The sequence below is a fragment of the Momordica charantia genome (assembly GCF_013281855.1).
Source record: "Momordica charantia cultivar OHB3-1 chromosome 7 unlocalized genomic scaffold, Mcharantia_2.0 BLBB01000007.1, whole genome shotgun sequence".
NCBI lineage: Eukaryota > Viridiplantae > Streptophyta > Magnoliopsida > Cucurbitales > Cucurbitaceae > Momordica > Momordica charantia.
In genome coordinates, this window is record NW_028275165.1 from 20,323,041 (window position 1) to 20,346,678 (window position 23,638).

The 23,638-nt window shown below is 35.4% G+C and overlaps 4 protein-coding genes and 1 non-coding gene across 8 annotated transcripts; 2 read left to right on the forward strand and 3 right to left on the reverse strand.

Moving 5' to 3' along the window:
• Positions 1 to 411: 411 nt before the first annotated feature.
• On the forward strand, positions 412 to 3,057 carry ATOEP16-2 (Mitochondrial import inner membrane translocase subunit Tim17/Tim22/Tim23 family protein). Its single transcript, XM_022283129.2, has 7 exons — positions 412 to 691; positions 805 to 856; positions 1,254 to 1,325; positions 1,643 to 1,674; positions 1,794 to 1,827; positions 2,324 to 2,391; positions 2,755 to 3,057. The coding sequence occupies exons 1-7, from the start codon at positions 560 to 562 to the stop codon at positions 2,896 to 2,898; spliced, it is 534 nt and encodes a 177-aa protein (XP_022138821.1). The 5' UTR covers positions 412 to 559; the 3' UTR covers positions 2,899 to 3,057.
• Positions 3,058 to 5,148: 2,091 nt separating this feature from the next.
• On the forward strand, positions 5,149 to 6,957 carry LOC111009881 (zinc knuckle (CCHC-type) family protein). The gene is made up of 2 exons (XM_022283113.2): positions 5,149 to 5,308; positions 5,842 to 6,957. Exon 2 carries the CDS (start codon positions 5,858 to 5,860, stop codon positions 6,653 to 6,655), a length of 798 nt encoding a protein of 265 aa, XP_022138805.1. The 5' UTR covers positions 5,149 to 5,308; positions 5,842 to 5,857; the 3' UTR covers positions 6,656 to 6,957.
• A 558-nt stretch (positions 6,958 to 7,515) lies between these two features.
• On the reverse strand, positions 7,516 to 8,735 carry LOC111009554 (heme oxygenase-like, multi-helical). The gene is made up of 3 exons (XM_022282669.2): positions 8,521 to 8,735; positions 8,181 to 8,398; positions 7,516 to 8,098 (listed from the first exon to the last, which is right to left on the reverse strand). Exons 1-3 carry the CDS (start codon positions 8,680 to 8,682, stop codon positions 7,732 to 7,734), a joined length of 747 nt encoding a protein of 248 aa, XP_022138361.1. The 5' UTR covers positions 8,683 to 8,735; the 3' UTR covers positions 7,516 to 7,731.
• On the reverse strand, positions 7,606 to 7,677 carry TRNAH-GUG (transfer RNA histidin (anticodon GUG)). The gene has a single exon. It is a non-coding gene; the product is annotated as a tRNA-His (tRNA).
• A 2,789-nt stretch (positions 8,736 to 11,524) lies between the features above and the next one.
• ALDH22A1 (aldehyde dehydrogenase 22A1) lies at positions 11,525 to 22,570 on the reverse strand. 4 transcript variants are annotated; one of them, XR_015792290.1, is made up of 15 exons: positions 22,296 to 22,570; positions 22,121 to 22,164; positions 20,920 to 21,024; positions 20,365 to 20,492; positions 20,121 to 20,243; positions 19,551 to 19,704; positions 19,102 to 19,205; positions 18,945 to 19,023; positions 18,160 to 18,255; positions 17,917 to 18,054; positions 14,558 to 14,773; positions 13,701 to 13,892; positions 12,678 to 12,772; positions 12,251 to 12,428; positions 11,525 to 11,659 (listed from the first exon to the last, which is right to left on the reverse strand). XR_015792290.1 is itself a non-coding variant. In XM_088126675.1 (15 exons), the coding sequence occupies exons 1-14, from the start codon at positions 22,405 to 22,407 to the stop codon at positions 12,252 to 12,254; spliced, it is 1,812 nt and encodes a 603-aa protein (XP_087982801.1). In that variant the 5' UTR covers positions 22,408 to 22,570; the 3' UTR covers positions 11,525 to 11,659; position 12,251. The 4 variants fall into 4 exon arrangements, 3 of the variants coding, with proteins under 3 accessions (XP_087982801.1, XP_087982800.1, XP_022138726.1); XM_088126675.1 differs by having other exon boundaries at positions 12,678 to 12,821; XM_088126674.1 differs by having other exon boundaries at positions 12,206 to 12,428; positions 12,678 to 12,821.
• Between the last annotated feature and the right edge of the window lie 1,068 nt (positions 22,571 to 23,638).

Below are 23,638 nucleotides of genomic sequence, written 5' to 3' on the forward strand. Positions count from 1 at the left end.
TGGCTGTTGATTAGTTGAAAAATACAAACTGGGATATTAAAAAAAGGGAACAAAAACTTGTTATTTTTCTTAGTTGATTAGTTGAAAAATACAAACTGGGATATTAAAAAAAGGGAACAAAAACTTGTTATGTTATTAGAAAAAAAAGAAAACTCTTATCATTTAAAATGGTACCATTTTTAAACGAAAAAAAAGAACATTGGTTTCAGAAAAAAAGTCAGTTGTTATAAATGTATTTTAGAGTTTAGTTCATGATAAACGGTGTGAAACCCACGTAGCGAATTTCATTTCCGGGAGTTGCCACGTAGCCGTCCTTTTCGTAGTCTGGGAATGGACACGTCATGATATCGTAACACGTGTCGTTCTGTCCTTGTTTCTCTTTTTCTTCGGCGCGCTCCTTATATTTCGTTTTCGTCGGCCCGCGAAGCGCATGCGAACGTTTCGTCTCTCCTCCCGGACTTTGGCTATCAAATCGACTGCAGATTTTGGACTTCAGTTATATTCATCTTTGTTTCTGATTTTCTTCCTTCAGGCAGTAGAAGACTGAGAATTAGAAGAAATGGGCAGTAGAAACCTTGAGAATCGTTCATTGGTTGATGAAATACGTAGCTTCGATAGCGGAGGTTTCTTGTACGACCTTGGCCATCCTCTTCTCAATCGCGTCGCCGAGAGCTTCATCAAGGCCGCCGGGGTTCGTAATCTTTCGTGATCCTATTTCTGTTAACCGCTTTGATAATCTTGATATGATCGTGCTGTATTTTACTTCAATGTGTGAATCTAAGACGTCTGTGGTACGTCGTACAGATTGGGGCATTGCAAGCTGTGTCTCGCGAGGCTTATTTTACGGCTGCGGAAAGTAAGATTCATTTCATCCAGTATTTCGATCCGATCCTTGCTTGATTTCACTTGAATTTCATCTCACGGTTAAACTCTGCTTCGATTTTGTTTCACTTTCATGTATCATGGCTTTTGTTTCCTCTGTCTTCCACGTTTAGGAGATGGTTGACGTAACCACTTCGATTTCACTCGAATTTCATCTCACATTTCAACTCTGCTTCGCTCTCGTGTCACTTTCATGTACTGTGGCTTTTTTGCTTTGTCTTACGCGTTTAGGAGATGGTTGATGTAAATTGGTTAACAAAAGTTTGTTATGCTTGGAAGAATACTATCATCTGTACGTGTTTGGGAGATTGTTGATGTAAATTGGTTAACAAAATTTTTTAATGCTTGGAAAAATTTTATCATCCGTACAGGTCTTGATTCGAACAGTGGAGTGCCGCCTGAACTATCGACTGCTAAAAAGCATCGTCTTCCAGGCCTTAAAGGTATTCGATGGATTCATCTTCCAAGTTGAGCTTTGTTTATCCTCAAGCAAAATCGTTCTTATGTCCGCCTGCTAGGTTTGATCCTTTTTCTGCCTGGTCGCTGGAAATTGTGTTCTACTAATTATATTCTTTCAGATTGATAGATGTGCATTATTTTGGGCTATAGTACGAGATGTGGATTCCAAATTTTTTATTTGATGATACAGACTAAAAATGGAGTGCCCCTTACGATTCTGTATAATTTGTGCAAAGGTCTGTAAGTTAGTTTTGTCCCATAGATATGATTGAAACCATATCTTTTTTTCTACGCCGTGCAGGTGAAACTAACAGAGTGTCTCTTGAAGCCATGGTGAGTGTTTGCAGCTGGTGGTCGAGTGTTACATTTGTGTGAATTATTTTCACTGGTATCGGTGGTCAGTAAAATGGCACTAATTTTAATTATTTTGCATTTTAAACGGTGTATGTCAGGTGAAGAACACGGGAAAAGAATCTCTGCAATGGGGTTAGTATTCCTCTTCTGAATTCTTGAATGCCAAACATCATTGCATTGCATCTCAAAAGATATTTCCTTTGCTTAAATACCTTTTTTTTTTAATCATGGGAAACGAATCCTTTGCTTAAATACCCTTGTTGTGTATGTTATGTTATCTCAAGTCACTAATTTGATCGATCATTCGGTTGCACACTTTGGATTTAGCTTATGTTATGTCCAAGTGCTTTGAAGGGAAACATTTCTTCTATAAGCACTTCTTGAAAGCTCACCCTAAGTTGATAGATCGGTTGATTGAGTTCTTGTTTTTGTTTTATTTTACCCACCACAGAATTTGGTGGGTTTTTAAGATCTGGAGTGAAATTTTTTGTGTTGGGTAACTAGTATAACAAGTCTAGACATAAAGGGAGAGTAATACGATCTGAAAAAAAAGGAACAATATTCTAATTTATGATTGAGTGGTGTGATTTAACTATATGTTCTAATTTATCTTTTTTCTGGGTTGTAGGATTAGCTGCTGGAGTTTATTCTGGTCTTACCTACGGTTTAAGAGAGGCTCGTGGAGCACATGATTGGGTATATAATAACCCTTCCCTTCCGTAATTTACCAATAAATATTTGATGTTTTAGTTTAAACACTATTTTAGTCATGATTTTGTTTCATTTTTCGGTCTTCCTGTACTTCTTTACTTAATTCTGGTCCTTTTACTTACACCTTTTGTTTGGTTTAGTCCCTAGTACCCACAAAACGTCCATTTATTTGTAAAATTTTAACAATAAATAATATTAGAAGAGTTTAAAATTGAACTTAATTCAAAAGAGAGCTTGAACCTAATGTGTGTGTGTGTGTGTGTGTGTGTTTTTTTTTTTTTTGTAAATGATTTAGAGGTTTTGTTGTTCTAGCCCTAAAACCATGAATCTGGATCAATTCCATTGCAGAAGAATAGTGCAATCGCAGGTGCAATCACGGGCGTGGCTTTGGCACTAACATCAGACGAGTCTTCTCACGAGCAGATCGTACAATGCGCCATCACCGGCGCTGCTGTTTCCACGGCTGCAAATATTTTTGCTGGCGTATTTTAGGTAGGTCGCCGGCGGAGCCATTTCACAGAATTCGACATGTCGTTCATGTTCTATTTCGATGCGTGGTCATCAGAATTCTCCACTCTCTCTTTCTTCTGAAGAAAACTATAATTTGGTTCGTCTCTTTTGGATTTTGGTTTAATCCTCGTTGTCCTCTGACGCCTTGTTCTTCGTCGGCTTAATTTTTTATTTTTTATTTAATTTTTTGCTTCTCGTTAGGATATATATAACGATACGTTTATTAAAAAAATTCAAGGTGAAATTCTTATTTATTAGTTTCCAAATTTTAGAAAAATAACTAAAGCACATATTTTTTTTAAAGTTTAAAAGGAGAGACATTTGAGAGTGGATGCCAAGAAATGTAACCTTCTACAAACCCGAAAGTTTAGATATGAAATTGGTTTATTTAAAAAAAATGTAAGGACTAAAATATAATTGAATCTAAACAAAAAATTATTTTGATCTTTATTATTCTGTAATTATTTTGATTCTTATTAATGTTTAGTGATGAAATATTCACATCAGTTTATATCAATTAGGCTGTTTGATGAAGAACAATTTCGTCTAAAAACAGTCTAGCTTGTTTTGTCACAAATTTTTTTGGTATATATATATTTTTTGAATGCTTTAGCAACTTTTTTTAAAAACAAAATTTTGGAAACTACTGGTTGTAAGTCTAAATGGTTATCAGAACTTTATATCTTTAATTAGAGACAAAAAAGAATATATTTGTTGTATTTTCAAACACAAAATGGTTATCAAAACTTTATCTTTAATTAAAGACAAAAAAGAATATATTTGTTGTATTTACAAACACAAATGGTACAATATAAAGTTAATATTTGCAAAGACAAGGTACAATATCTGTTAATTATGTAGTTAATATTATTTTTAAAACGGGTTTTGCTTTTTTTTTTTTTTTTTTAATTTCAACTAATTTTTAGTCCTTGTATTTTATCTGTTGGGTTTGAGTTGTGATTGTAACTCAGTGATTGGGTCATATAGGGGGACAAGGTTCGTGAATATATAGGAACAAGGTTCGTGTCTAATTGAAATTGAATATATAGAAGCTGAAATTGAATATGTATGAACAAGCTTCCAAATTGAATATATAGAAGCTGGAATTGAATATGTACGAACAAGCTTCAATTAAATTGATCGGATCATGTAGGAATAAGGTCTTTCTGAAGTTTGAAAAAAACTTGTACATATAGGAACAAGGTTCGTGTCAAATTGATCGGGTCATATGTAGGAACAAGGTCCTTCAAGTGTGAAGTTTGAAAAAAAAAACTTATACGCAAAGCACGAATTAAAGGGCAGGCAAAGCTCGAAGGTAGTTATTGAACATTTAGGCTAAAGAGTCTCGTTAGCCAGCTCCATGTCGGAGATAACGGAGCAATTGTTACACCATTCGTGCTGGTAGGAGATAACGAAGTAATTGTTATACCATTCGTGCATGTCGCTACTCGTGTGTGTTATCAGAAGGTATCATATTTTTTTGACGAACAGGTTTGGAAATTCGTGCATGTCGCTACTCGTGCGTGTTATCAGAAGGTATCATACTTTTTCGACGAACAAGTTTGGAAAAGGAGGTATGATCTCGCTTTCAAACGTCTGCTAACGTCTTTTATTTGAAAGAGAGTTACGACAAAGGAGAATAAGTTGCGGATCAATACATGATTGAGGAAAAGGGCTTGAACGTCCACAGGATTGAAAAGAAGGGAGGGGGTTTGGGGCGGGGTAGTATAAGTCATTTCCAAAATCTAATAAATTTCTTGTTAGAGAATCGTGTCCTATGGTTCCTCGAGTGCCAGCTATGGAGAGTAGTGTTTTTCTGATTGATGTTGATGAAAACTTCACACAGGTTGTGGTGTCAAAGCGGTCGGAAATTGACTGAAGATCAAGAGCGTTTTTAGGCTTGAAGAGGAGTAGATGAGTTGCACGAAACCAAATCGGTTCCCCACTTAATCAATTACCTGTTGCTTCGAATGTCCTACTAAATTTTGATGAAAATGAAAAAAGAAAAACTAAAATGTTTTTTCGGAGTACATAAATTAAAATAAAATTTTCGTATGTTTGTAGAATGACTAAAATAAATAAATAAATAAAAATATCATACTAAAACGAATAAAAACATAATAAGGGGGAAGTACATGAAAAAAATAAAAATAAAAACCAAAGAGGCAAAGAAAAGAGTAAGGAAATTGGAAGGAAATTGGATGTACTTGTACCTTACAAAGACGGAAAAAAACCGGCGGTTTTTTAAGAACCCACCACTCCTTCTATTCCGCTCTATTCTATCACGATATTTCTTCTGCTGGGCCTTTGTGTTCCGTTCGAGATCGGCTTCTGCTGCGATCCGCCTTTCTTCCTTCAAGAACTTGCTTCCGCTGCATCTTCCATCCCCACGGTATTTTCTAATTGCGATTCTTGTACCTTCGACTGATTTTAAGGGTTTATTGGTTGCAAATGTTGCGTAATTGGACTTGATTTTTCGATTTCCTCTTTGGTTTACGAACCAGATCTTTAGAAGTCTGTGTTTCCTTTCAATCACGATCTCACGATCTTCCAACCGGTAACATTAGAAGTTTCTGGGTTGAAGTCGTTCAAGCTAAAATTTGATCTGATTTTCTTCTATTTCATCGCCTTTCATGGTAACTGGTAGAAAACCCTAATACTTCCTGCTATAATCTTTTCTTTTTTCTTTGGGGTTTTGTTGCTATCTTGTTCTTTCAATTTCTTTTCGGTGTTTGTATTTACATTCAGATATTAAATCTACAGCATGTCTTATAAGAAGGAAACCTAATAGTTATACTCCCCGCTCCGTTAATTTTGTTATCTTCTCTTTCCGTACTTTTTTTATTTGTTCTTAATTTGGGAATCTATTACGATCTTATGCTTCATTTTCCTGTTGCCCCCCGCCGGCACTGTACTTGGATTTAGATATTGAAACCAAAGCATGTCTAGTAAGAAGGAAGAGAAGTCGCAAGCTGCTGCTGAAAGGATTAAGGCTGCAGCTCTTAGTGCTGCAAAAGGCCTTAGTCGTGCCCAGGCCGAACGAGCAGCAGCCGCTGCGGCTCGAAACGTTAATGCTTATGGGCAGAAGGAAGAGGGCCCTAGCAGATGGCAAGAGAAGAGGGAAGCGAAGAGGCAGATGTATTTGATGAGTACTGAAAAGGCAGTCAGATTGGGTGAAAGAAAGGACCTTAAGGCCTCCATGTCTAGTGCTGGTGGAGCTGCTGCACAATGCCAGAAATGTTATCAGGTGGGACACTGGACTTACGAATGCAAAAATGAACGAGTCTACATATCCCGACCATCTCGAACTCAACAACTAAAAAACCCGAAGTTGAGGATGAAGATGTCAGAATCATATGAGTTGGACAACCCAGATTCTGGTAAGGAGAAGAAGAAGACCGAGAAGCATTCGAAGAAAAGCAAAAGAAAGCATCGTTCAAATGCAAAATCCGGTAGCGACAGCGAGGCCTCTGTTTTCGAGACTGATAGTGGGTCATCATCAGTTACTGGATCTGATGATTCTTCAGAAGGAAGCAGTTCAGATTACAGCTCTTCATCTGAATCAGAGTCAGAAAGGAGGAGTCGAAGGAGGAGAAAGAAGCAAAAGAAGGGGAGGAGAAAGAGGAGGTACAGCTCGTCTTCCGAATCTTCTGATTCAGACTCAGGATCTGAATCAGAATCTGATTCTGATGACGAGCGTAGTAAGAGGAAGAGCAGAAGGCACAGTAGAAGGCGCTAAGGTAATCAATCGAGTGAAGCGAAGCAAAGCGTATTAGAAGAGTCATATTAGAGAGATTTGAGTTCATTCAGTTTCATCCATCAGTCGTTTAGCCACAACTAGGGACGCTCTTGATAGAGTTGGTATCGAGTAATCTGAAGTTTGGGCTTTTCTAATTGAGCGTAGTATCATTTTCCTTTGCTCTCCTATAAATTGTTGTGGATGTATAAATTGTTGATACTTCAAATTTTATGTTTCTACGGATGCCGATGTTGGTTGATGCGAGGATATTGCATTTTGAATGAATTTAGGTAACGCTTTAATGGTGGTGTTGCCCTTGTTTGTCTCACCAGTCACCGCAGCCAATTGCAGGGCGCAGTTTCTACACATTTTCAGGCAAACAATGTCGTATAATATTTGTGCTTCATCCTAATGGAGGGGACATCATTTGGTTTGATCGTTATGTATTGTTGTAGGCAATTCCTGTATAAATAATTGTTGAGCTTTGCACATAATTATTCTGCCTCAAAATGATCTCTTCTGCCAATTCAACCAAAAAAAAAAAAAAAGTCGGCTCTGTTTAGAAAATACTATTCTAAAGTTTCACTACTAATTCTTTACTTTTCACTGAAATAGTAACGTTTTACAAACATTTCATTGGTATTATTAACTTTTCACAAACATTTCGACGTAGTGAAATGGGACAAAAATTGAATAGACCATAGAAATCCAGACTCGTTAACTACATCTTTGGAAGGTCTACTTTTGAAAAGATGGAGATATTTTTTAAATTTAAAAGTATTTTTGTAATTGAGCCTAATCCAAATATCTAAGCATGCATATTATCATTACAATAAAATAATCATGGGCAAAATTTCACGTCTTTTGCAGTGAATTTTTGTTTTGCTTTCTTTGCTTAGTGCAAACTGCTGCAATCGTTATATGAATAAATAAGATCTGAAGCACAAAAATGTGGCTGCTGGGATTCGAGCCCAGGTCTCCACGGCCACAACGTGGAATTCTCACCACTAAACTACAGCCACTTTTGATATAAACGTCTCATACAAAATTTTAAAAACCCTAAAATTTTCTTTTGTTCAGCCCGCAGAGGTGGCTCCGGCCACCGGAACGGTGCATTGTGGGAGCGGAACTGGATCCCTGCGGTTCATATTCCAGAACCCAACCTCATATTCAAGAACTCGCAACAACGCCACTTCTGCTTTCTTCGCCACTTCTCCGGCGGCCATCTCCATCCGCCGATCCGCAATGTTCTTCAAGGTATTGCAGTACTTTCCAAATCCTTCATTCCCCCACCTCTCGCACGCTTCTCTCAATTCCGGCGGCGTTTTTGATCCATCTCCCAGGCAGTACGCAAAGCTCTCGTGGTACACGGCTTCCATCGCCCAAAGAGCCGTAATCGCCACCGTATATTCCACTTCCGGCCGCATCAGACTCTCCAGAAACCTGAATATCGATCAATATCCATGAAAAAAATTTGAAGCAAAATCTTGCCTGTGATTATGGCGATGCAGATCTCGATCGGTACCTGGAGTAGCCGGCGGTTGCCTTTTGAGGAACAATCTCACTCAAATTCATCCCCCGTTTTAGGGCTTCCTTCTTGAACCACCCGATTTCGTCGTTCAGAGAAGCCAAACTTCCAAGTATCACCTCCTCGTCCGCTCTGTCGTCCGATTCTTTCCATGCCTTCACCAACACACTCCCGACGAACGCCGCGAAGGATCGCAGAAATTCGCATTCCTGTTCCTGCAAAAGATTGAACTCGAATTCTAATCGCTCTGAAAATCCGATCGTTTTGGAAGTTCTGTTTGGGGCCTAATCTGAATCGAGAATCGTTGTGCGTTCTTGTTGCTTAATTAATTAATTACCACCCAAGAAGAGAAGGCGGAGAAATCGATGGTGCCGTCGCGAATGGTTAGGACGAAAGGATGGCGAGTGGCTTCGATGTAGATGAGCCGGTGCTTTCTGAGCCATGCGTCGGTGGCGGCCATTACTCCGCCGAGTTGCGGTCGGGTCTTCGGGTCCGCCATTTTTACTTTCCTTTCTTTCTTCTTCCGTCTGCCCCAAATTCCAATTCCAATTCCAATTCCCAAATCCAAATGGCTAAGCCTAAGCGTGGGATAAATTGTACGCGTGTGGTTCGCTTGCAGGTTTTCCTCTACACGTGGCGTCTCTGCGGTTATGCGCCGTCACAAGCTTGGTGGCATGGTGTTACCTTAAGTAAATATTTTTAAATAATGTAAAATCTATAAAATACATTCAAATTATCTCCGACTCGATCCCAACACGATTTAGCATGCTTTGAGTTTCATTTCTACAATGCTAAATGTTTGAATTGACTCCCTATAAATTGAGATTAAGTTAATTATTGTTACTTTTGACAGTTTTTTTTTCTTTATAGGGATTTTCTATGTTTATTTAGCTATCAAAATTTATGGTCTGAGTAGAAAATAGAATAAGATAAAAAAAAAAAATTTTGGGTGCCTAGGAGATTGTTTAAGTTTAAATTGTGCCCAAACTACAATTCAAAAGATAAAGAAATGTTGTTAATTTCTTCATGTTAGTTCCAAGTTTGAAGTACCATTTGTATAAATAAGAACCCAATTTGTTACATAATTTTATAAGATAAATATTCATTTTGTGCCATAGCTCATCCTATGTGATATAGAAAAGGATCCCATGATCTTGAAACGATCTTACTTGGGATCGCAAATCCTAAGTTTGTCTATAAAGAGAAGATCTAATTATATTAGTTTTTATAATTGATTTCTTCTGCGTAATACTAATCGATAGGACCTCATTGATAAGTGCTACAAGATCTCGTATATTAGAATCCATGGTTATCATTTTATTTTTCAAGTACAACCTTCTAGAATATGAAAGAGCGTATAAAGAGACTAAATTTGTAATTTTTTCTTGGGGGAGAAAATACAGGGAGAGTAGGAGGGGAGGAGTCTAAGCACACTCAATAAATTTGACATTAGTGCACCAACTCTAAAATTCTTTGAGGAACTAAGGGATTCTTCCAAAATAATTTTAACACTAAAATGCAATTCTTTTAAATCTCATTGTCAAAGCAAAGTGTCATCCACAAATTGGATATACATTATCATAACTTTATTATCTCCAACTTAAGCAATTTGTGTTATCTTCTTAGAGATGATTTTCTGTTAAATTCAATTGAGTAAAAATATTTTGATATATTCAAATAGTAGAATGGTAGACCTGTTATAACAAGGAAAGAAATAAAAAAAACATAAAGATTAAAAAGATAATTAAAACGACTTTTCTTATGAGTATTTTGGTAATTTTGAAACAAGTGGCATGACAATAATTTTTTAAGATTTTTTTTTTCTAGAAACATTTGATTTTCTCTTGTATGGATGTTAGTTGAATGAGAAGGTAACGAATGTGAAAAGTGGTGCCAAAAATGACTTTATAGAAGGGTATTTTGGTAATTATGACAATAGGTGCATGATGGCAAATTTTTAAGAATTTTTTTTTGTTCCAGACTCATTTGATTTTCTCTGATAGGAATGTTGGCGGAATGAGAAGGTAACAAATGCGAAAAGTGGGGAAAAAACTAATTTTTATAAAAGTATTTTGGTAATTTTGAAAATAAGGGCATGACTGTAATTTTTTAAGATTTTTTTCCGTTCCAGAATCATTTAATTTTGTCTCGTATGTATGTTTGCCGATGAATAGGTAAACTGATGCGAGAAGTAGCGCAAAAAACGACTTTTAGAAGGGTGTTTTGGTAATTTTGAGAATAGGGTAATGGCGATAATTTTTCAAGTTTTTTCTTTTAGTTCTAGAATCATTTGATTTTCTCTTGTATGGATGTTGGTTGAATGAGAAGGTAAACTGACGCGAAAAGTGGGCAAAAAACGACTTGTTTGATGGGTGTTTTGGTAATTTTGAAACAAGTGGCATAATCGTAATTTTTGAAGTTTTTTTTTTTTTCGAGAATCATTTGATTTTCTCTTCTATGGATGTTGGCTGAATGAGAAGGTAAACACATGCGAAAAGTGGTGAAAAAACGACTTTTTAAAAGGGTATTTTTGAAAATAGTGGCATGAAGATAATTTTTTAAGATTTCTTTTTTATTCTAGAACCATTTGATTTTCTCTTGTATGGATGTTGGCTAAATGAGAATGTAGACGGAGTGAAATGTTGTGCAAAAAAACAACTTTTAGAAGGTTATTTTTGTAATTTTTGAAAAAGGGGGCCTGACGGTTATTTTTTAAGAAATTTTTTTAAGTTTCAGAATCATTTGATTTTCTCTCGAATGAATGTTGACTGAATGAGAAAGTAAACGGAGCGAAAAGTTTCGCTAAAAAATAACTTTTTAAAAGAGTATTTTGGTAATTTTAAAATAGGGGTATGACAGTAATTCTTTAAGATTTTTTTTTTTTTTTTTGTGTTCCATAATCATTTGACTTTCTCTTGTCTGAATGTTGACTGAATGAGAAGGCAAACAAGCCAAAAGTGACATAAAAAAACAGCTTTTTTAGAAGGGTATTTTCGTAATTTTTGAAAATAGGGGCATGACTCTAATTTTTTAAGATTTTTTTTTGTTCCATAATCCTTTTATGTAATATATATATATATATATATTTTTAACCTATATTACATTACAACTATTATAATACCCATTTTTTATGACAACAATCCCCTTGGGAGCCATTTTCTTTTTCCTCGTACTTTGGAGTAGTAGTTGTCAACTGTCATTGAATTTCACATTTAATTTTATCTTAAAAATGATGATTTTACTAGGGTTGTGACACAGTTATGAATGGTAATATATTTTACCTGGTCAATGATTTAAACTAAGACTTACTCTAAAATAGTGAATATTGAGTTTAATAGGGCTGTAATAGAATGCTTATAATTTTTTGATTGATGTAGTGGCAGTCCAACAGTTCGGAGTCTCGAGTTTACAACTTTACGACTGGCCAACCATACTCCTGAATGTCGCCTGTGACCGTAAGTAGTACATTTACTTGCCTGAAAAGAATTTCAATTCCACATGTCAAAACTGAGCCACACCCAAAATTGAAAATTGACGAACTCACAAAATTTGGTTACTAAACAAGGGTTTCAAACTCAAAGCTTGCTCCATTTAATAACCTTTTTTGTTCCACTTTTATCCTTTTATCCACCGTCTTGACGGAGTAGATGCACACTTACTAATATTACACAACTTACAACTGTTTCTTTTACAAAGCAGTAAAATAGAATATAATTCATTTTCATAAGTTTAGATCTTAGACCTTATTTTAAAATTTAGTTTTGTTTTTATATTTTGATATTTTTATTTCATGTTTATAACTAAGTTTTACCATTACGTTGCCATAAAAATAGAAAGAAAAAAAAAAGAGTTGGTACTGTTTTTTTTTTTTTTTTTGAGAAAGTATTTGAATATTGCTTTTAACTCAAGTGCTTTAGCTCTAAAAAGCACTCTAGAAAACAGATGAGGAAACATTAAAGTAATTTGTTATCCATGCTATTTTCACTAAACATATTTTTGAAAGAAAAAAAATCTGAAAGTACCTGAAATACGTTGTAGCGCAAGTGGGAATGGTAATGGCCCCTCACCTCAATCAGCTCTCTTAGTTGCACCGGCAGTGGGAGAGTCATCTTTAGGTGGAGTGTTTTGGTCCGACAGGATCTTTAGAACATTCACCAATGCTCTTAATCGATCCCATATGTTAAGCCCGTACGTTGCTTCAACCATTGACATCTGAAACTCGAAAGCGTTGTCTGCAACAGGATACTATACCACAAACCAAAACAAACCCATTTCAATATTACCTTATCACTAAAAGTACCAAAATTCAAGGACCAATCAAACATTTTTCTAAATTCAAGGACCAATTTGAGTCTAATAGGTTCGTGAATTTTAAAAAATGTCAATAAATTAGGAATCCATTAAACACAAAGCTCGAAATTTAAGGGCCAATAAGATGTTTATAGATTAAACTAAATTAGTACTGAAAATAAAAAAATTCTTGTAATAGCTCACCGTAAGAGGCTTAGGATACTTGGTCTGAATGTAGGGCCACCATCTATCCTCAACGACTGCTTTGACGAGACAACAAGCTCGTAGTCCTTCAACGCCTGCAAATCGACCGAATCCACTCTCTTTCACGCCACCAAATGGTAATGACTGAAAATCAAAGAGTCCTTACATCTAAAAGGGGTACGAACCATGAAAAAGTAAAAATCCATCAAAATATTTCAGAAAGATAAGGGAGAATGCTGGGCTTTTTCCACAAGAGGGATTGAAAGAGGATGCTAGGCTTTTTACACTTACTAGTGACACTAACTCGCAAAGCCATTGTATAGACCTACCTCAAAAACCTAAGAAGAGATTGAAAGTTGCTTTTTGAATATAAGAACTAAAATTCTAGTGTAATTTTCTACAGAAAAATTAATACCAATTATGTCCACATACTTGTATGCTTAAAAAATGAAAATATATTCTCTCAAAATTTGATGTTTTTTGCCCTATATTTTTTCTACGTCAATTAATTTCTCAAACCAATTTATAAATAGGTAAAACATATTAACAGTTAAGTGTCCAACAAATGTACAATAAATGTCTAACAAATGCATGTGTCACAGTGTGTCTAACATGTGTGTTTGATAACTGTACCAACATATGACCAAGACTAAAGCATTCATGCTTCATGAGGCCCCCTTATAGTAAATACTTATACTAGGAAGGGCAAAGGTTCCTCCTAAGTAGGATCAATCGGTGGGACTTTTGTATGGGTACTATTTATGCTTTTGGGTTTAGCTTGATAAGGTATGTTTTATCTTTTGTAAGGATTAGCCTTGGAAGGAGAGCACCCGACCCTCTTAAACGGTTGGACCTTTGTATGCCTTAGAGCAGTTTGTTCTCGCTGAAATTTCAAAACTTGAAAGGAAGATACCTTACAGCTTCATGCTAAACAAGATTAACACAGAAACTTACAAAATGAAAAATTAAATATATAGCGTAAAGATGATTAGGTTAGGTAATATATCCCAGAATGAATTTTACCTGACACAAATAATTTGTGGCAAAGTCATTAATTGCAACACTTCCAGAACGTATCTGCAAAGCAATATTCTTGGCACGCTGCTGATTGCCAGAAAACACAGCACAGCCAAGCCCAAATCTAGAGTCATTTGCAAGCTTCACAACCTCATCGTCTGTGCTGAATTTCATTATGGGCATGATTGGTCCAAATGCCTGTATGCCACTGCCACTAAATTAGCACAAATGCATAATTTTGAAAGTTAAGCAACGAGAGTTTTATGTCAATTTTACATCCAGAAGATTCACTAGATTATTTGACTAGAGACCAAATCAGCTACAAAAGATAAGACGGTCAGTTAAATTCCACAATGATTTTACTTGAGACCAACTACATTGATTGGAAAGGGAAACAGAAAGCTTATGCCCGGTTTGATTACGACTTCGTTTTTAAGTTCTTTTATATGTTCTTCCCAATGCTTATAAATACATTAAATTCTTAGCTAAATTTCAAAATAAACACAAGTTTTTGAAAACCACTTTTTAAAGCTTTCATGTTTTTCACCATTTTTACAAATACATTTGATTCTTAACTAAATTGTTAAACAAACACAAGTTTTTAAAAATTACTTTTCTAAGCTTTCAAATTTTGGCTTTGACGTTGAAAACGTTTTTAAAAGTAGATAATAAAGCAAATAAATATGTAGGTGGAAGTAGTGTTTATAAGCTTAATCTTAAAAAATAAAAACAAAAAACTAAATGTTTATCAACCGAGACTTTAATTCTAAAAAGGACTCCAATTGCTAGATAAAAATTGCACATAACAAAAAGGAACTTCCCAAAAATCAATTTCCCGAAAAGAGCATGTCAAATATTGCTACCTCCTCTTGCATCAACTTCATAGTATGGTTGACATCCACAATAACAGTAGGCGGGAAATATTGATCTACAGCACCTTCAGGTAAATGTCCAAAAGTTCCACGAGCAACAATTTTTGCCCCCCCATCTAAGGCGTCATTTACAAGGCTTTGAAGTTTCTCAGACTGCTCTTGCGTACAGATGGCTCCCATATCATATTTCCCAGCTAGCGGTGGGCCCTGAAAAAATATTTTCAAGAAGAAAGTCTCACCTTTTAATCATAAAATACACTTTTGTACAAGAATCGATATTTTTTACCTAAATTATTTTTTCCATCAGGAAATTAGTCGAAACCAGGTCCGCACTCAGAATAGATGGAATATGGGAACCACAGGCTTATGATGATGCATATGTTAAAGTTCTAAAATATAAGTGGCCAAAGGAGCCAATTTGTAGGAAATTTATAAGAATTTATGAACCCTTAAATTGCAAATTATCACCATCAAAGTAAAGGGCTTTCGGGAATTCAGTGGTTGAAATTTTCCAATGATTTTTCTTCTTTTTCAGTTTCTTTTGCTAAAAGCGAATGGTACTTGAGATTCCTAAGTTGATGTAGCAAATGGTACTTGAGATTCCTAAGTTGATGAGCTCCAATTGTTGTCCTATAAATTGGGAGAGTCCTATTAGGGATAGTTTGGGAATATTATTAGTATATTAGTCAGAGATATTATGGTAATTAAATAAGTGTAAGTAGGATATAAATAGAGGTAGTAGGGAGGAGAAGGTGGGGATCTTGGAGAATAGTTTAAGGTGTGAGAATTTAAGATAGTTATCTTGGGAGAGAGATAGTCCTCTCGAAAGGTTTTTTTTTTTTTTTGATATCCATGTGTCCGGGCCAGCCTACGCGCACCTCAACTATTCACGGGCCAACCGTCTAATCCTACTACATTTGGTTGACAAGGAAACTCGTAGGATATTAAATCCTAGGTAGGTGGCCACCATGGTTTGAACTCATTCTCTTTTAAGTCCTTTGCTATTTACATTGGCCCTCATTGACCACTTGAGCCATCCCATGATGGTTCTCTCGAAAGGCTATTTGTATTGCAACGCAACGTCTCTTTGATATTGCAATATAGTTATCTTGTTACTTTCTTGTAATCAGGATACTAACAACAAATTGGTATCAGAGCAACGATTCTGGCCATGGGTCGTGTGTTGGAGTTATTGCTCGAGGTATGAGATGTTTGGCCAAAGAGAGTGATCTTATGGAACAAATGCAATAGACAATAGAAGAAGGGCTACGAAGAATAGAAGAAACATGAAATTGGTGCGTAGAGCAGTGGACATCACAATTAGGCTGGGTTATCAAAAGTAGGGCAAACTGCGAAGGGTGGCTATAAGGCGAAGATCGTCCCAAGAATGTCGACTGGAGTGCGATGGAAAATCAACCAAGGTCTGAAAGAGTCTCCAAATCCCTTGAGAACATACAAGAAGAACAGTCATCAACCAAGGTGAGGAGGTTGCAACAACAAACCCCGAGTATATTGGACACACCGAAGCAAAGTAACAAAAATAAGTTTCAAAAGTTTAAGAGTAGGAGAAGCCAATTGGCAAGGAAGGAACGTCAAAAGTACAGCGGGCCAATGGGTGAAGAAGCGAAGGACAAAGAAGTGGCTGGATGGGAGTAGGTGGCAATGGAAAGCACGACTGGCAAAGGAATGAAGGAGGAGAAAACGAATGCATCAACCACGAAACTGGAAGTACGAAAGGAAGAACGAAGAAGAAATCAAATGGCCGAGCAGGAATTCGAGGAACATTCCGATGGGTTTGGCGTTTCATGATGGTTCCTCAACGGAGAAGTGGCGTAAAGAGAAGAGAGAACGAATACATCGAAGGAATGTTTGAATACGATGGAAAGGAGAACGATTTATAGTCCAACGAAATTCGAAGATCATGCAACCCAACAACATTATTCCGGTGAGTACGAACCAGATTTTGTTATTTACTTGATTTATTCTGACTTGGGAACAACAAAACCATATTTTGTACCATCCAGGCTGATTTATTTTGCTTGGATTTCAGGCGGTGGCTCCTTGTTATTGTGCTGCTGAAGATTATGTTTTAGGTTTGATCTTAGTATAAATTTTTTATTCAGCGTTTGTATCTATCCCTTGAGAACAATGTGTCTCTAAAGGACGGAGTAATGTGAGAGTCCTACTAGGGATAGTTTGAGAATATTATTAGTAGTTATTGTGCTACTGAAGATTATGTTTTAGGTTTGATCTTAGTATAAATTTTTTATTCAGCGTTTGTATCTATCCCTTGAGAACAATGTGTCTCTAAAGGACGGAGTAATCTGAGAGTCCTACTAGGGATAGTTTGAGAATATTATTAGTATATTAGTGAGAGGTATTATGGTAATTAGTTAGGGATAAGTTAGATATAAATATTAAATAGAGGTAGTAGGGGGAGAAGGAGGGGATCTTGGAGAATAGCTTAAGGAGAATTTAGCATAGTTCTTAGGAAAAAGATAGCCCTTTTGAAAGGATATTAATATTGTAACATCTCAATGATATTACAATATAATTATCTTGTTACTTTCTTGTAATCGGGATCCTAACAAAAATACATCTCTCAAGGTTTTAATTCTTTTGTTGCTTGTGTACAATTTTTATGGGAAGCTGATAGTTCTAGGACCCAATTCCTGAAACCATTTGGCTTCGAATTCTAACTCATATCAAAGTGGGTTTCCTCGTCTATATAGACTTCCCTAAAACCATAATAATTTAATTCTCATCTTAATACTTATGATCCTTAGTTCACTAAGCTTTTTCATCTTTTTCATCTCAAACGGCTCGTATTAATGACTTAAACCTGACTCTTATTGTCAATAAGAATATGATACAACAGTCCCAGCAGATTCCTCTCTTGTAAATCTTCTTAGCAGCATCAAAGAGCCATCTCTTGTGCAACATTCTTTTCTTTCTTTACACTTGTTTTGATTTACACGTGTATTGAAATTCATATTTTCTTTTTCAACAGTGAATTGAGAACTTTCCGTTAAATATATAAAAAGTACGGTTTGAACAAAAACACCTCCCACACCCTAAGAAGTTAAAAGAAACTACTCCATGAGGAACTAATTACAAAAGATGAGTAGTTAAGAACCTTGGAAATTTATATTTCACAGGACACTTACATTATCTATTCAGTTTCATTAACCACGCCTAATGTCCATATTGCAAGACATCACCTTACTTTCAGAATGTCCCGTATATGCCAAATATAATAGAAAATTGAAAAATGAAATACCACATAATACCTAAATCCCAGCAGAAGGATGCACAGAATTTAAATGCATATAATGGGAACTCATACTTACAACTGTAATAGCCTTCACACGTTCTGATATTTTATCCACAAACGAAGAATAAATGGTCTTGTGGACATAAAATCTCTCTGCTCCAGTACAATTATGTCCACTTGATGTAATAGAAGCCCTGAGAGCAACGTTTACAACCTATATTAAGTGAAGAAACTCCCATCAGTTCTCAATGAAATGAAATCACTCTGATCTAATAGAGCTAGCTACTCGTATTAAAGAAAGATTGAAGAATATTCATACGTGATCCAAATCTACATCCTCGCACACAATAAATGCATCCTTTCCACCCAACTCAAGAGTAACTGGAATAAGTGTCTCGGCAGCAGTTTTCATTATCTGCAAGGAGTCGTGCCAATATGTAACACATAATATAGCGGTGGGTGCTAGAAAACAAGTGATTTTTTCCCTGTCTTTTCTATTTAAAAAGATCATAAAAGCCAAACTGTGAAATGTGTATCAACTAATATTGAAGGGGAAGCAACAAATGGACTTCCGAGCATTAAATGCTGGAAATTGAGCAAATGAATTAGTCTATGTTTACTAATAAATAAAGGAAGTCATTCTTTATTATCCACCTTTTCATTGTTTACTAAACTAGGAAGAGAATGGAGAAAGAATCCGTATGGACTTGACACATTCTTCGGTTGACCATGTTTGATGGGTACCAGCAGTTTTTTCTTTACATTTCTCTTTATTTACTTTTAAGCCTCACAAAAATTCAAATTTAATACTCATTCTTAGTAAACAATATAATCAGTCATCTTCTTCATTTGAAACTTGATTGTAAAATAGTCATAATAACAAAATAATAGAAAATTTAGCTATCGTCCCCAAAACTTTTAATCCAGTGGATTTTTATTCTGCTTAACCTCCAAACTCGTTCCCTATTATGACATGTGGCCTCAGGGCATTGATTGCTTTCATGATATATTTGGAAGACCCAATAATTCTATCAATAAATGACAAGAACCAAACAAATATAGGAGTATAAGAATATAATATTCCAGACCAAAAATAGTTCATACCATCCTACCAACACCAGTAGATCCAACGAATATCATTTTGTCTACAGAAGATACTAAGGCCTCACCTGTTTCAGCAAACCTGATAAAAGATCATATTAGAGCTGGCAAATGAACAACCTAGTGTATATGGTTAGAAATGGAAAATTAAAATGTGTACCCAGTTATCACATCGACCAAACTCTCAGGAGCTCCAACGGCAGCAAGTGCAGCTTGGATAATCCTAACGTAGAAGCATCCAGACCAACTTGCATGTTCTGAAACCTAATATTTCAATAAATTGAATGACGTTAAAACAAATCCAGTGCAAAACAAAATTGTTTCATCAAAGAAGAGGGTGACAAAAATCAATGAAACTGCACCTTTACAAATCCCTTATTTAAAGCTTTTTTTCCCTCCACAAAGAAAGCTCTTCAATGTTGAAATTTCTTTTTTAAGAATATGCATACTAATGATGCATACATCTAAAGAGCAGCTAGGGCACATGTAATAATAGGTTGAGTGGGACAGTAGTGCATATGAAATTTGCAGCAAGTAGTTGCTGACGGAGCATAGCAAGAAAAAAACTTATATCAAGATAGCTAAAAGGAAACCTTTCAACTTTAATACCTTAACTACAATGCCGTTTCCTGCAAAGACTGCTGCAAGCACTGGATTGAAAATGTTATGGAATGGATAGTTCCACGGGACTATTGCACCAATAACTCCAAGGGGATGAAATTCCACTCGGGCTTTCTTGTGTATCGTTGCCCTTCCACATGATCTGCAAATTGAAATAGGTCAATATATCTAATGCATAATGAATTTAATCAACCAGAAAGTTAAGCTCTTTATATCTTAATCAAAATATAAAACAAATCCAACATAAGTAGGGTCAATAGCATTTCCAAAGTAACAAGTTGCATGTCCAGAGGGAATGCCTTAAAGATGCTAGGTTATTAGTATTCAAGAGCAACAGAGAAACGACTAGATGTATGAGCCACTATGGTGGTCCAAGAAAAGAAAGAAATAATTAATTACTGGGAAGAAAAGGTTTAGAAATTGTGATGTAATATGTCTTCGTGAGTAAGGAATGTTATTGGCAGCAGCACCAAATTTTAAAGAGGAAAAAAAATGAAGAATAATAAATTGAGATAATCAATATCATAGTACCAAAAGGGTAGGAGGAAAGAGAGATACCGCATCTCAGGCTTCAGCCATTTCTCACCCTCTGAAAGAAGCCAAGTAATCTTTTCACATGTGGCCATTACTTCTCCCATATTAGCATCTACTATTGTCTTTCCAGTTTCACGGGAGGAGATCCTAACCCAATCAATAAATAATTAGAATAGAAAATATCCACATGGCTTGTTATCTCATTTTAACAATGAAAAAAAAATTTTAAAAAAAAAGTCTATAGTATAATAAAGTAATTGCATCTTACTCGCAAATAAGCTCTTGATGTTCAACTATATACTTCAAAAGTATCCGCAAAAGCAAACGTCTTTGCTTGAAGCTACTTTGGGCCCATTCTTTCTGTGCTGTCCTGGCTGAAGCAACACGCTCCTTGACCTAAGCATATAAATTAATACAATAAGTTTAGTCAACCACTTCAGTTTCCATCTCTACCTCTCATAATCTCGTTGAGCAATAAATCCTTCAATTGACTAATGCCAATATGAGAAATACTTATTTTGTACGGAGAAGACAACTATGGATGAACGAAAGGAAATTGAGGTAGTGTTCTTCCAGAGTAGGGAGTTAAATTAATCCTTCAACTACAATCAATTATCAAAAGATCGATAAAAATGTTTATGCCGGGGCATAGGTACTGCACTACAGCACATAAGGACTTGGTATGGACAGGAAGACAAATAAAGTTAACTGTGGTGAAATGATATGAAAAATCAATCGTCCATACCAAATTCAATAGAAATAATACAAGACAAATGCTTCAATTTTTAATGCTATTGCCAGCCAGCCAGCAATAGGTACCAACCTCATCTCGTGATAGTGCAGGGAAATAGCCCAGGTATTTCATGGTCGCAGGCTCATAACATTGGACTCTCTTGTCTTGCTGTTGTGTCTTTACTCTAGGAGGAATCTGTTCAGTAATCACCAACCAACATTACGGAATGAGATAGTTTGACCTTTGACAATTTGAAACAAAAATCCTTGCCTTCTGCAAGCTTTGATATGGGAGAACGAATGATTTGTATTAGCTAATAATAAATAAGGTTAGCCTGAACCATCAAATTTTTTAAAGTAGAACTTAAAAGGATTTATGATTTTCAAAGTCCTATTGGTAAGCTAGTAATTCGCTCAAACAAAGTCCAAGGTTATCCTCTCATAGAGTATAGTTCTAGAATAAAACCAAAGCCTGAGATGTAGTTCCCAAATAGAAGTTTCAACAGCTTACTCATATTCAAATAGCTCAGTGCTAAACAGTGCAGTTTATACCAAAGTAATAGAATCCCAACTTATAACAAAAACTTAATGCCGGAGATGAAGCAGCAATGTTCATCAAAACTATTATTGCTAAATCAATTGTAGAATCTCTGAAAGCACTGTAGTTCCGAAATAGATATTTCATAAACTTACTCGTGTTCATATAGCTTGGTACTAGACAGTGAAGTTTAAATAAAGTGCCGACTTATTACAAAAACAAAACAGGTGTAGTTTAAAGAACCAGAACCCAGGACGATAGTTCCAGAATATTAATTTCAAGAACTTACTCAAATTCACATATAGCTGAGTACTAAACAGTGTAGTTAATTGAAGTGAGAGAATGCGGACTTATTACCAAAAAAATAAAATAAAAAAAATAAAAAAAACAGAGTAATTTGAGGAATCAAAGCCTGAACAATAGATCCGGAATAGAAATTTCAATAACTTACTAGAATTCATATTGCTCGGTAGTAAACAGTGTAATTTTAATCAAAGTGAGAGAATGCGGACTTATTAGAAAAACTAAACAGTGTAGTTTAAAGAATCAAAGCGTGAGACAGTAGTTCCAGAATAGAAGTTTCAAGAACTTACTGATATTCATATTGCTCGGTAGTGAACAGTTTAGTTTATATCGAAGTTAGAGAATGCCGACTTATTACAAAAATAAACGCCGGACATGAAGAAGCAGCAATGTATCACCAAAACTATAAAGTATAACTAAAATCAATTGTAAAATCTCTGTAAATACTCACGTAGATGAAGCTATTCTCCTGCGTCTGATTCCCGTCGTCCATAACTGGAGGAATAGTAGTCGGAGTAAATGATAGGCCAGAAAATCAAAACGGAGGCATAAAACACACTCGTGTGCTTGTGTATTCAAAAGCATTGGAATGCAGAAAGAGAAGGAGAGAGAGATGAATTTGTCACCGTCAGATGCATCAACATCGATTGAAGGCACATTCGGAGGGATGAGCATCAACAGAAACCTACAGATCGCGTAAGCAAATCCTAGAACAATCAGAGTCCACCAAAATGCCATCGCGTTCACCGGAGAGGCGATCAAAATTATCGGAGGAAGTTCAGAATGCAGAGAAAATTGAAAGGAATCAGTACTCTCTCGCCTGTGTCTTTTATGCTCGATGATTTTCCCTCTTCTTACTTCCTTTTTCTTTTTTTCTTTCTTTTTTTTCGTTCCTCCTTCCGCTTCGAATATTTGTCCTTTTTTTTCTTTATAAATATAAATAATATTTGTCCAAAATTAAACTATAATAGTATTATTTTATTATTATTTAGGCCCCTTCTTTTTTTTTTTTAAGCAACATTAAGTTTTTTTTTTTTAATAACAAGCAACATTAAGGTTAAGCATGGAAGAAACTCCTCTCTTACATGTTTAAAACGTGAGGATGCAGTTCAGATTCATTGGGGAGCATTATTTTGAAGGTAATGTCTCAAAATTAAAAATATTTGAGTATATAAAATGTTTGGATATTTGGAATGTAATGTATAAAACTATTTTTTATTTTCTCTTTTGGTATGGATTCAAACTTACTACTACTTTTTTTAGTTAGAGATACTACGTTAACCATTAAATTACATAAAAAATTTATTTTTTAGCACCAACTTAAAAAAAGTGAGTATATGTCATTTATTGCTATACTTACGTTGGTTTAATTGGAGTAATAAATAAATTATCGATGGTTGAACACTTATTTTCGGTTAAATTAAGAAAATAATAATTAAATTAAACTGTAGATAATCTTTTTTCATGACATATAAAATCTAATTAAGACTATCACCTGTGGAAAAAATAGACTATGAAGAAAACCAACTATGTAGAATGCTGTTTTTTTTTTTTGGGAAAATCATTTGAAATTTTATAGATTTTTTTATTCAATGATGTGCGGGTGGATAGGATTTTTTTTTAAATAATTATTTTTTAAAAACAAATGACAAATCTAAGGTAGGTTTCAAAGTAATTACAAAATTAGGCTAGATAAATCGCAAGAGATAGGCTGCGATTTGCCCAAAATCGCAGGCGATGGCTGCGATTTATGTCGAAATCGTGGTCATTGACCGCGATTTCACTAAAGTCGCAGCCAATTGGCTGCGACTTCTACCTGACGTGGCGCAAATGGAGCCACGTCTTTGCTAACGGGCCATTTATTTTTTTTAATTATTTTTTATTTCCTTTGTTTTTTTTGGTTAAATTTGGGAGGGGCAGCCCTTCCCCACTTCCTCTTTTATTTTTTTTTTATTTTTTTTATTTTTTA

What these genes read in the sequence shown, in the direction of transcription:
- LOC111009554 (XM_022282669.2), bottom strand. Translation starts at nt 8,682, where the DNA reads ATGGCGGACCCGAAGACCCGACCGCAACTCGGCGGAGTAATGGCCGCC. An exon ending in CCGCCTTCTCTTCTTGGGTG is followed by an intron (nt 8,399 to 8,520) that starts GTAATTAATTAA and finishes AATCTTTTGCAG; the next exon opens with GAACAGGAATGCGAATTTCT. An exon ending in GCAACCGCCGGCTACTCCAG is followed by an intron (nt 8,099 to 8,180) that starts GTACCGATCGAG and finishes ATCGATATTCAG; the next exon opens with GTTTCTGGAGAGTCTGATGC.
- LOC111009881 (XM_022283113.2), top strand. Translation starts at nt 5,858, where the DNA reads ATGTCTAGTAAGAAGGAAGAGAAGTCGCAAGCTGCTGCTGAAAGGATT.
- ALDH22A1 (XM_088126675.1), bottom strand. Translation starts at nt 22,407, where the DNA reads ATGGCATTTTGGTGGACTCTGATTGTTCTAGGATTTGCTTACGCGATC. An exon ending in TGAAGTTGATGCAAGAGGAG is followed by an intron (nt 13,893 to 14,557) that starts GTAGCAATATTT and finishes AGTGGCATACAG; the next exon opens with GCATTTGGACCAATCATGCC. An exon ending in AGTATCCTAAGCCTCTTACG is followed by an intron (nt 12,429 to 12,677) that starts GTGAGCTATTAC and finishes TTTGTGGTATAG; the next exon opens with TATCCTGTTGCAGACAACGC.
- ATOEP16-2 (XM_022283129.2), top strand. Translation starts at nt 560, where the DNA reads ATGGGCAGTAGAAACCTTGAGAATCGTTCATTGGTTGATGAAATACGT. An exon ending in GCTTCATCAAGGCCGCCGGG is followed by an intron (nt 692 to 804) that starts GTTCGTAATCTT and finishes TACGTCGTACAG; the next exon opens with ATTGGGGCATTGCAAGCTGT. An exon ending in TCGTCTTCCAGGCCTTAAAG is followed by an intron (nt 1,326 to 1,642) that starts GTATTCGATGGA and finishes TACGCCGTGCAG; the next exon opens with GTGAAACTAACAGAGTGTCT.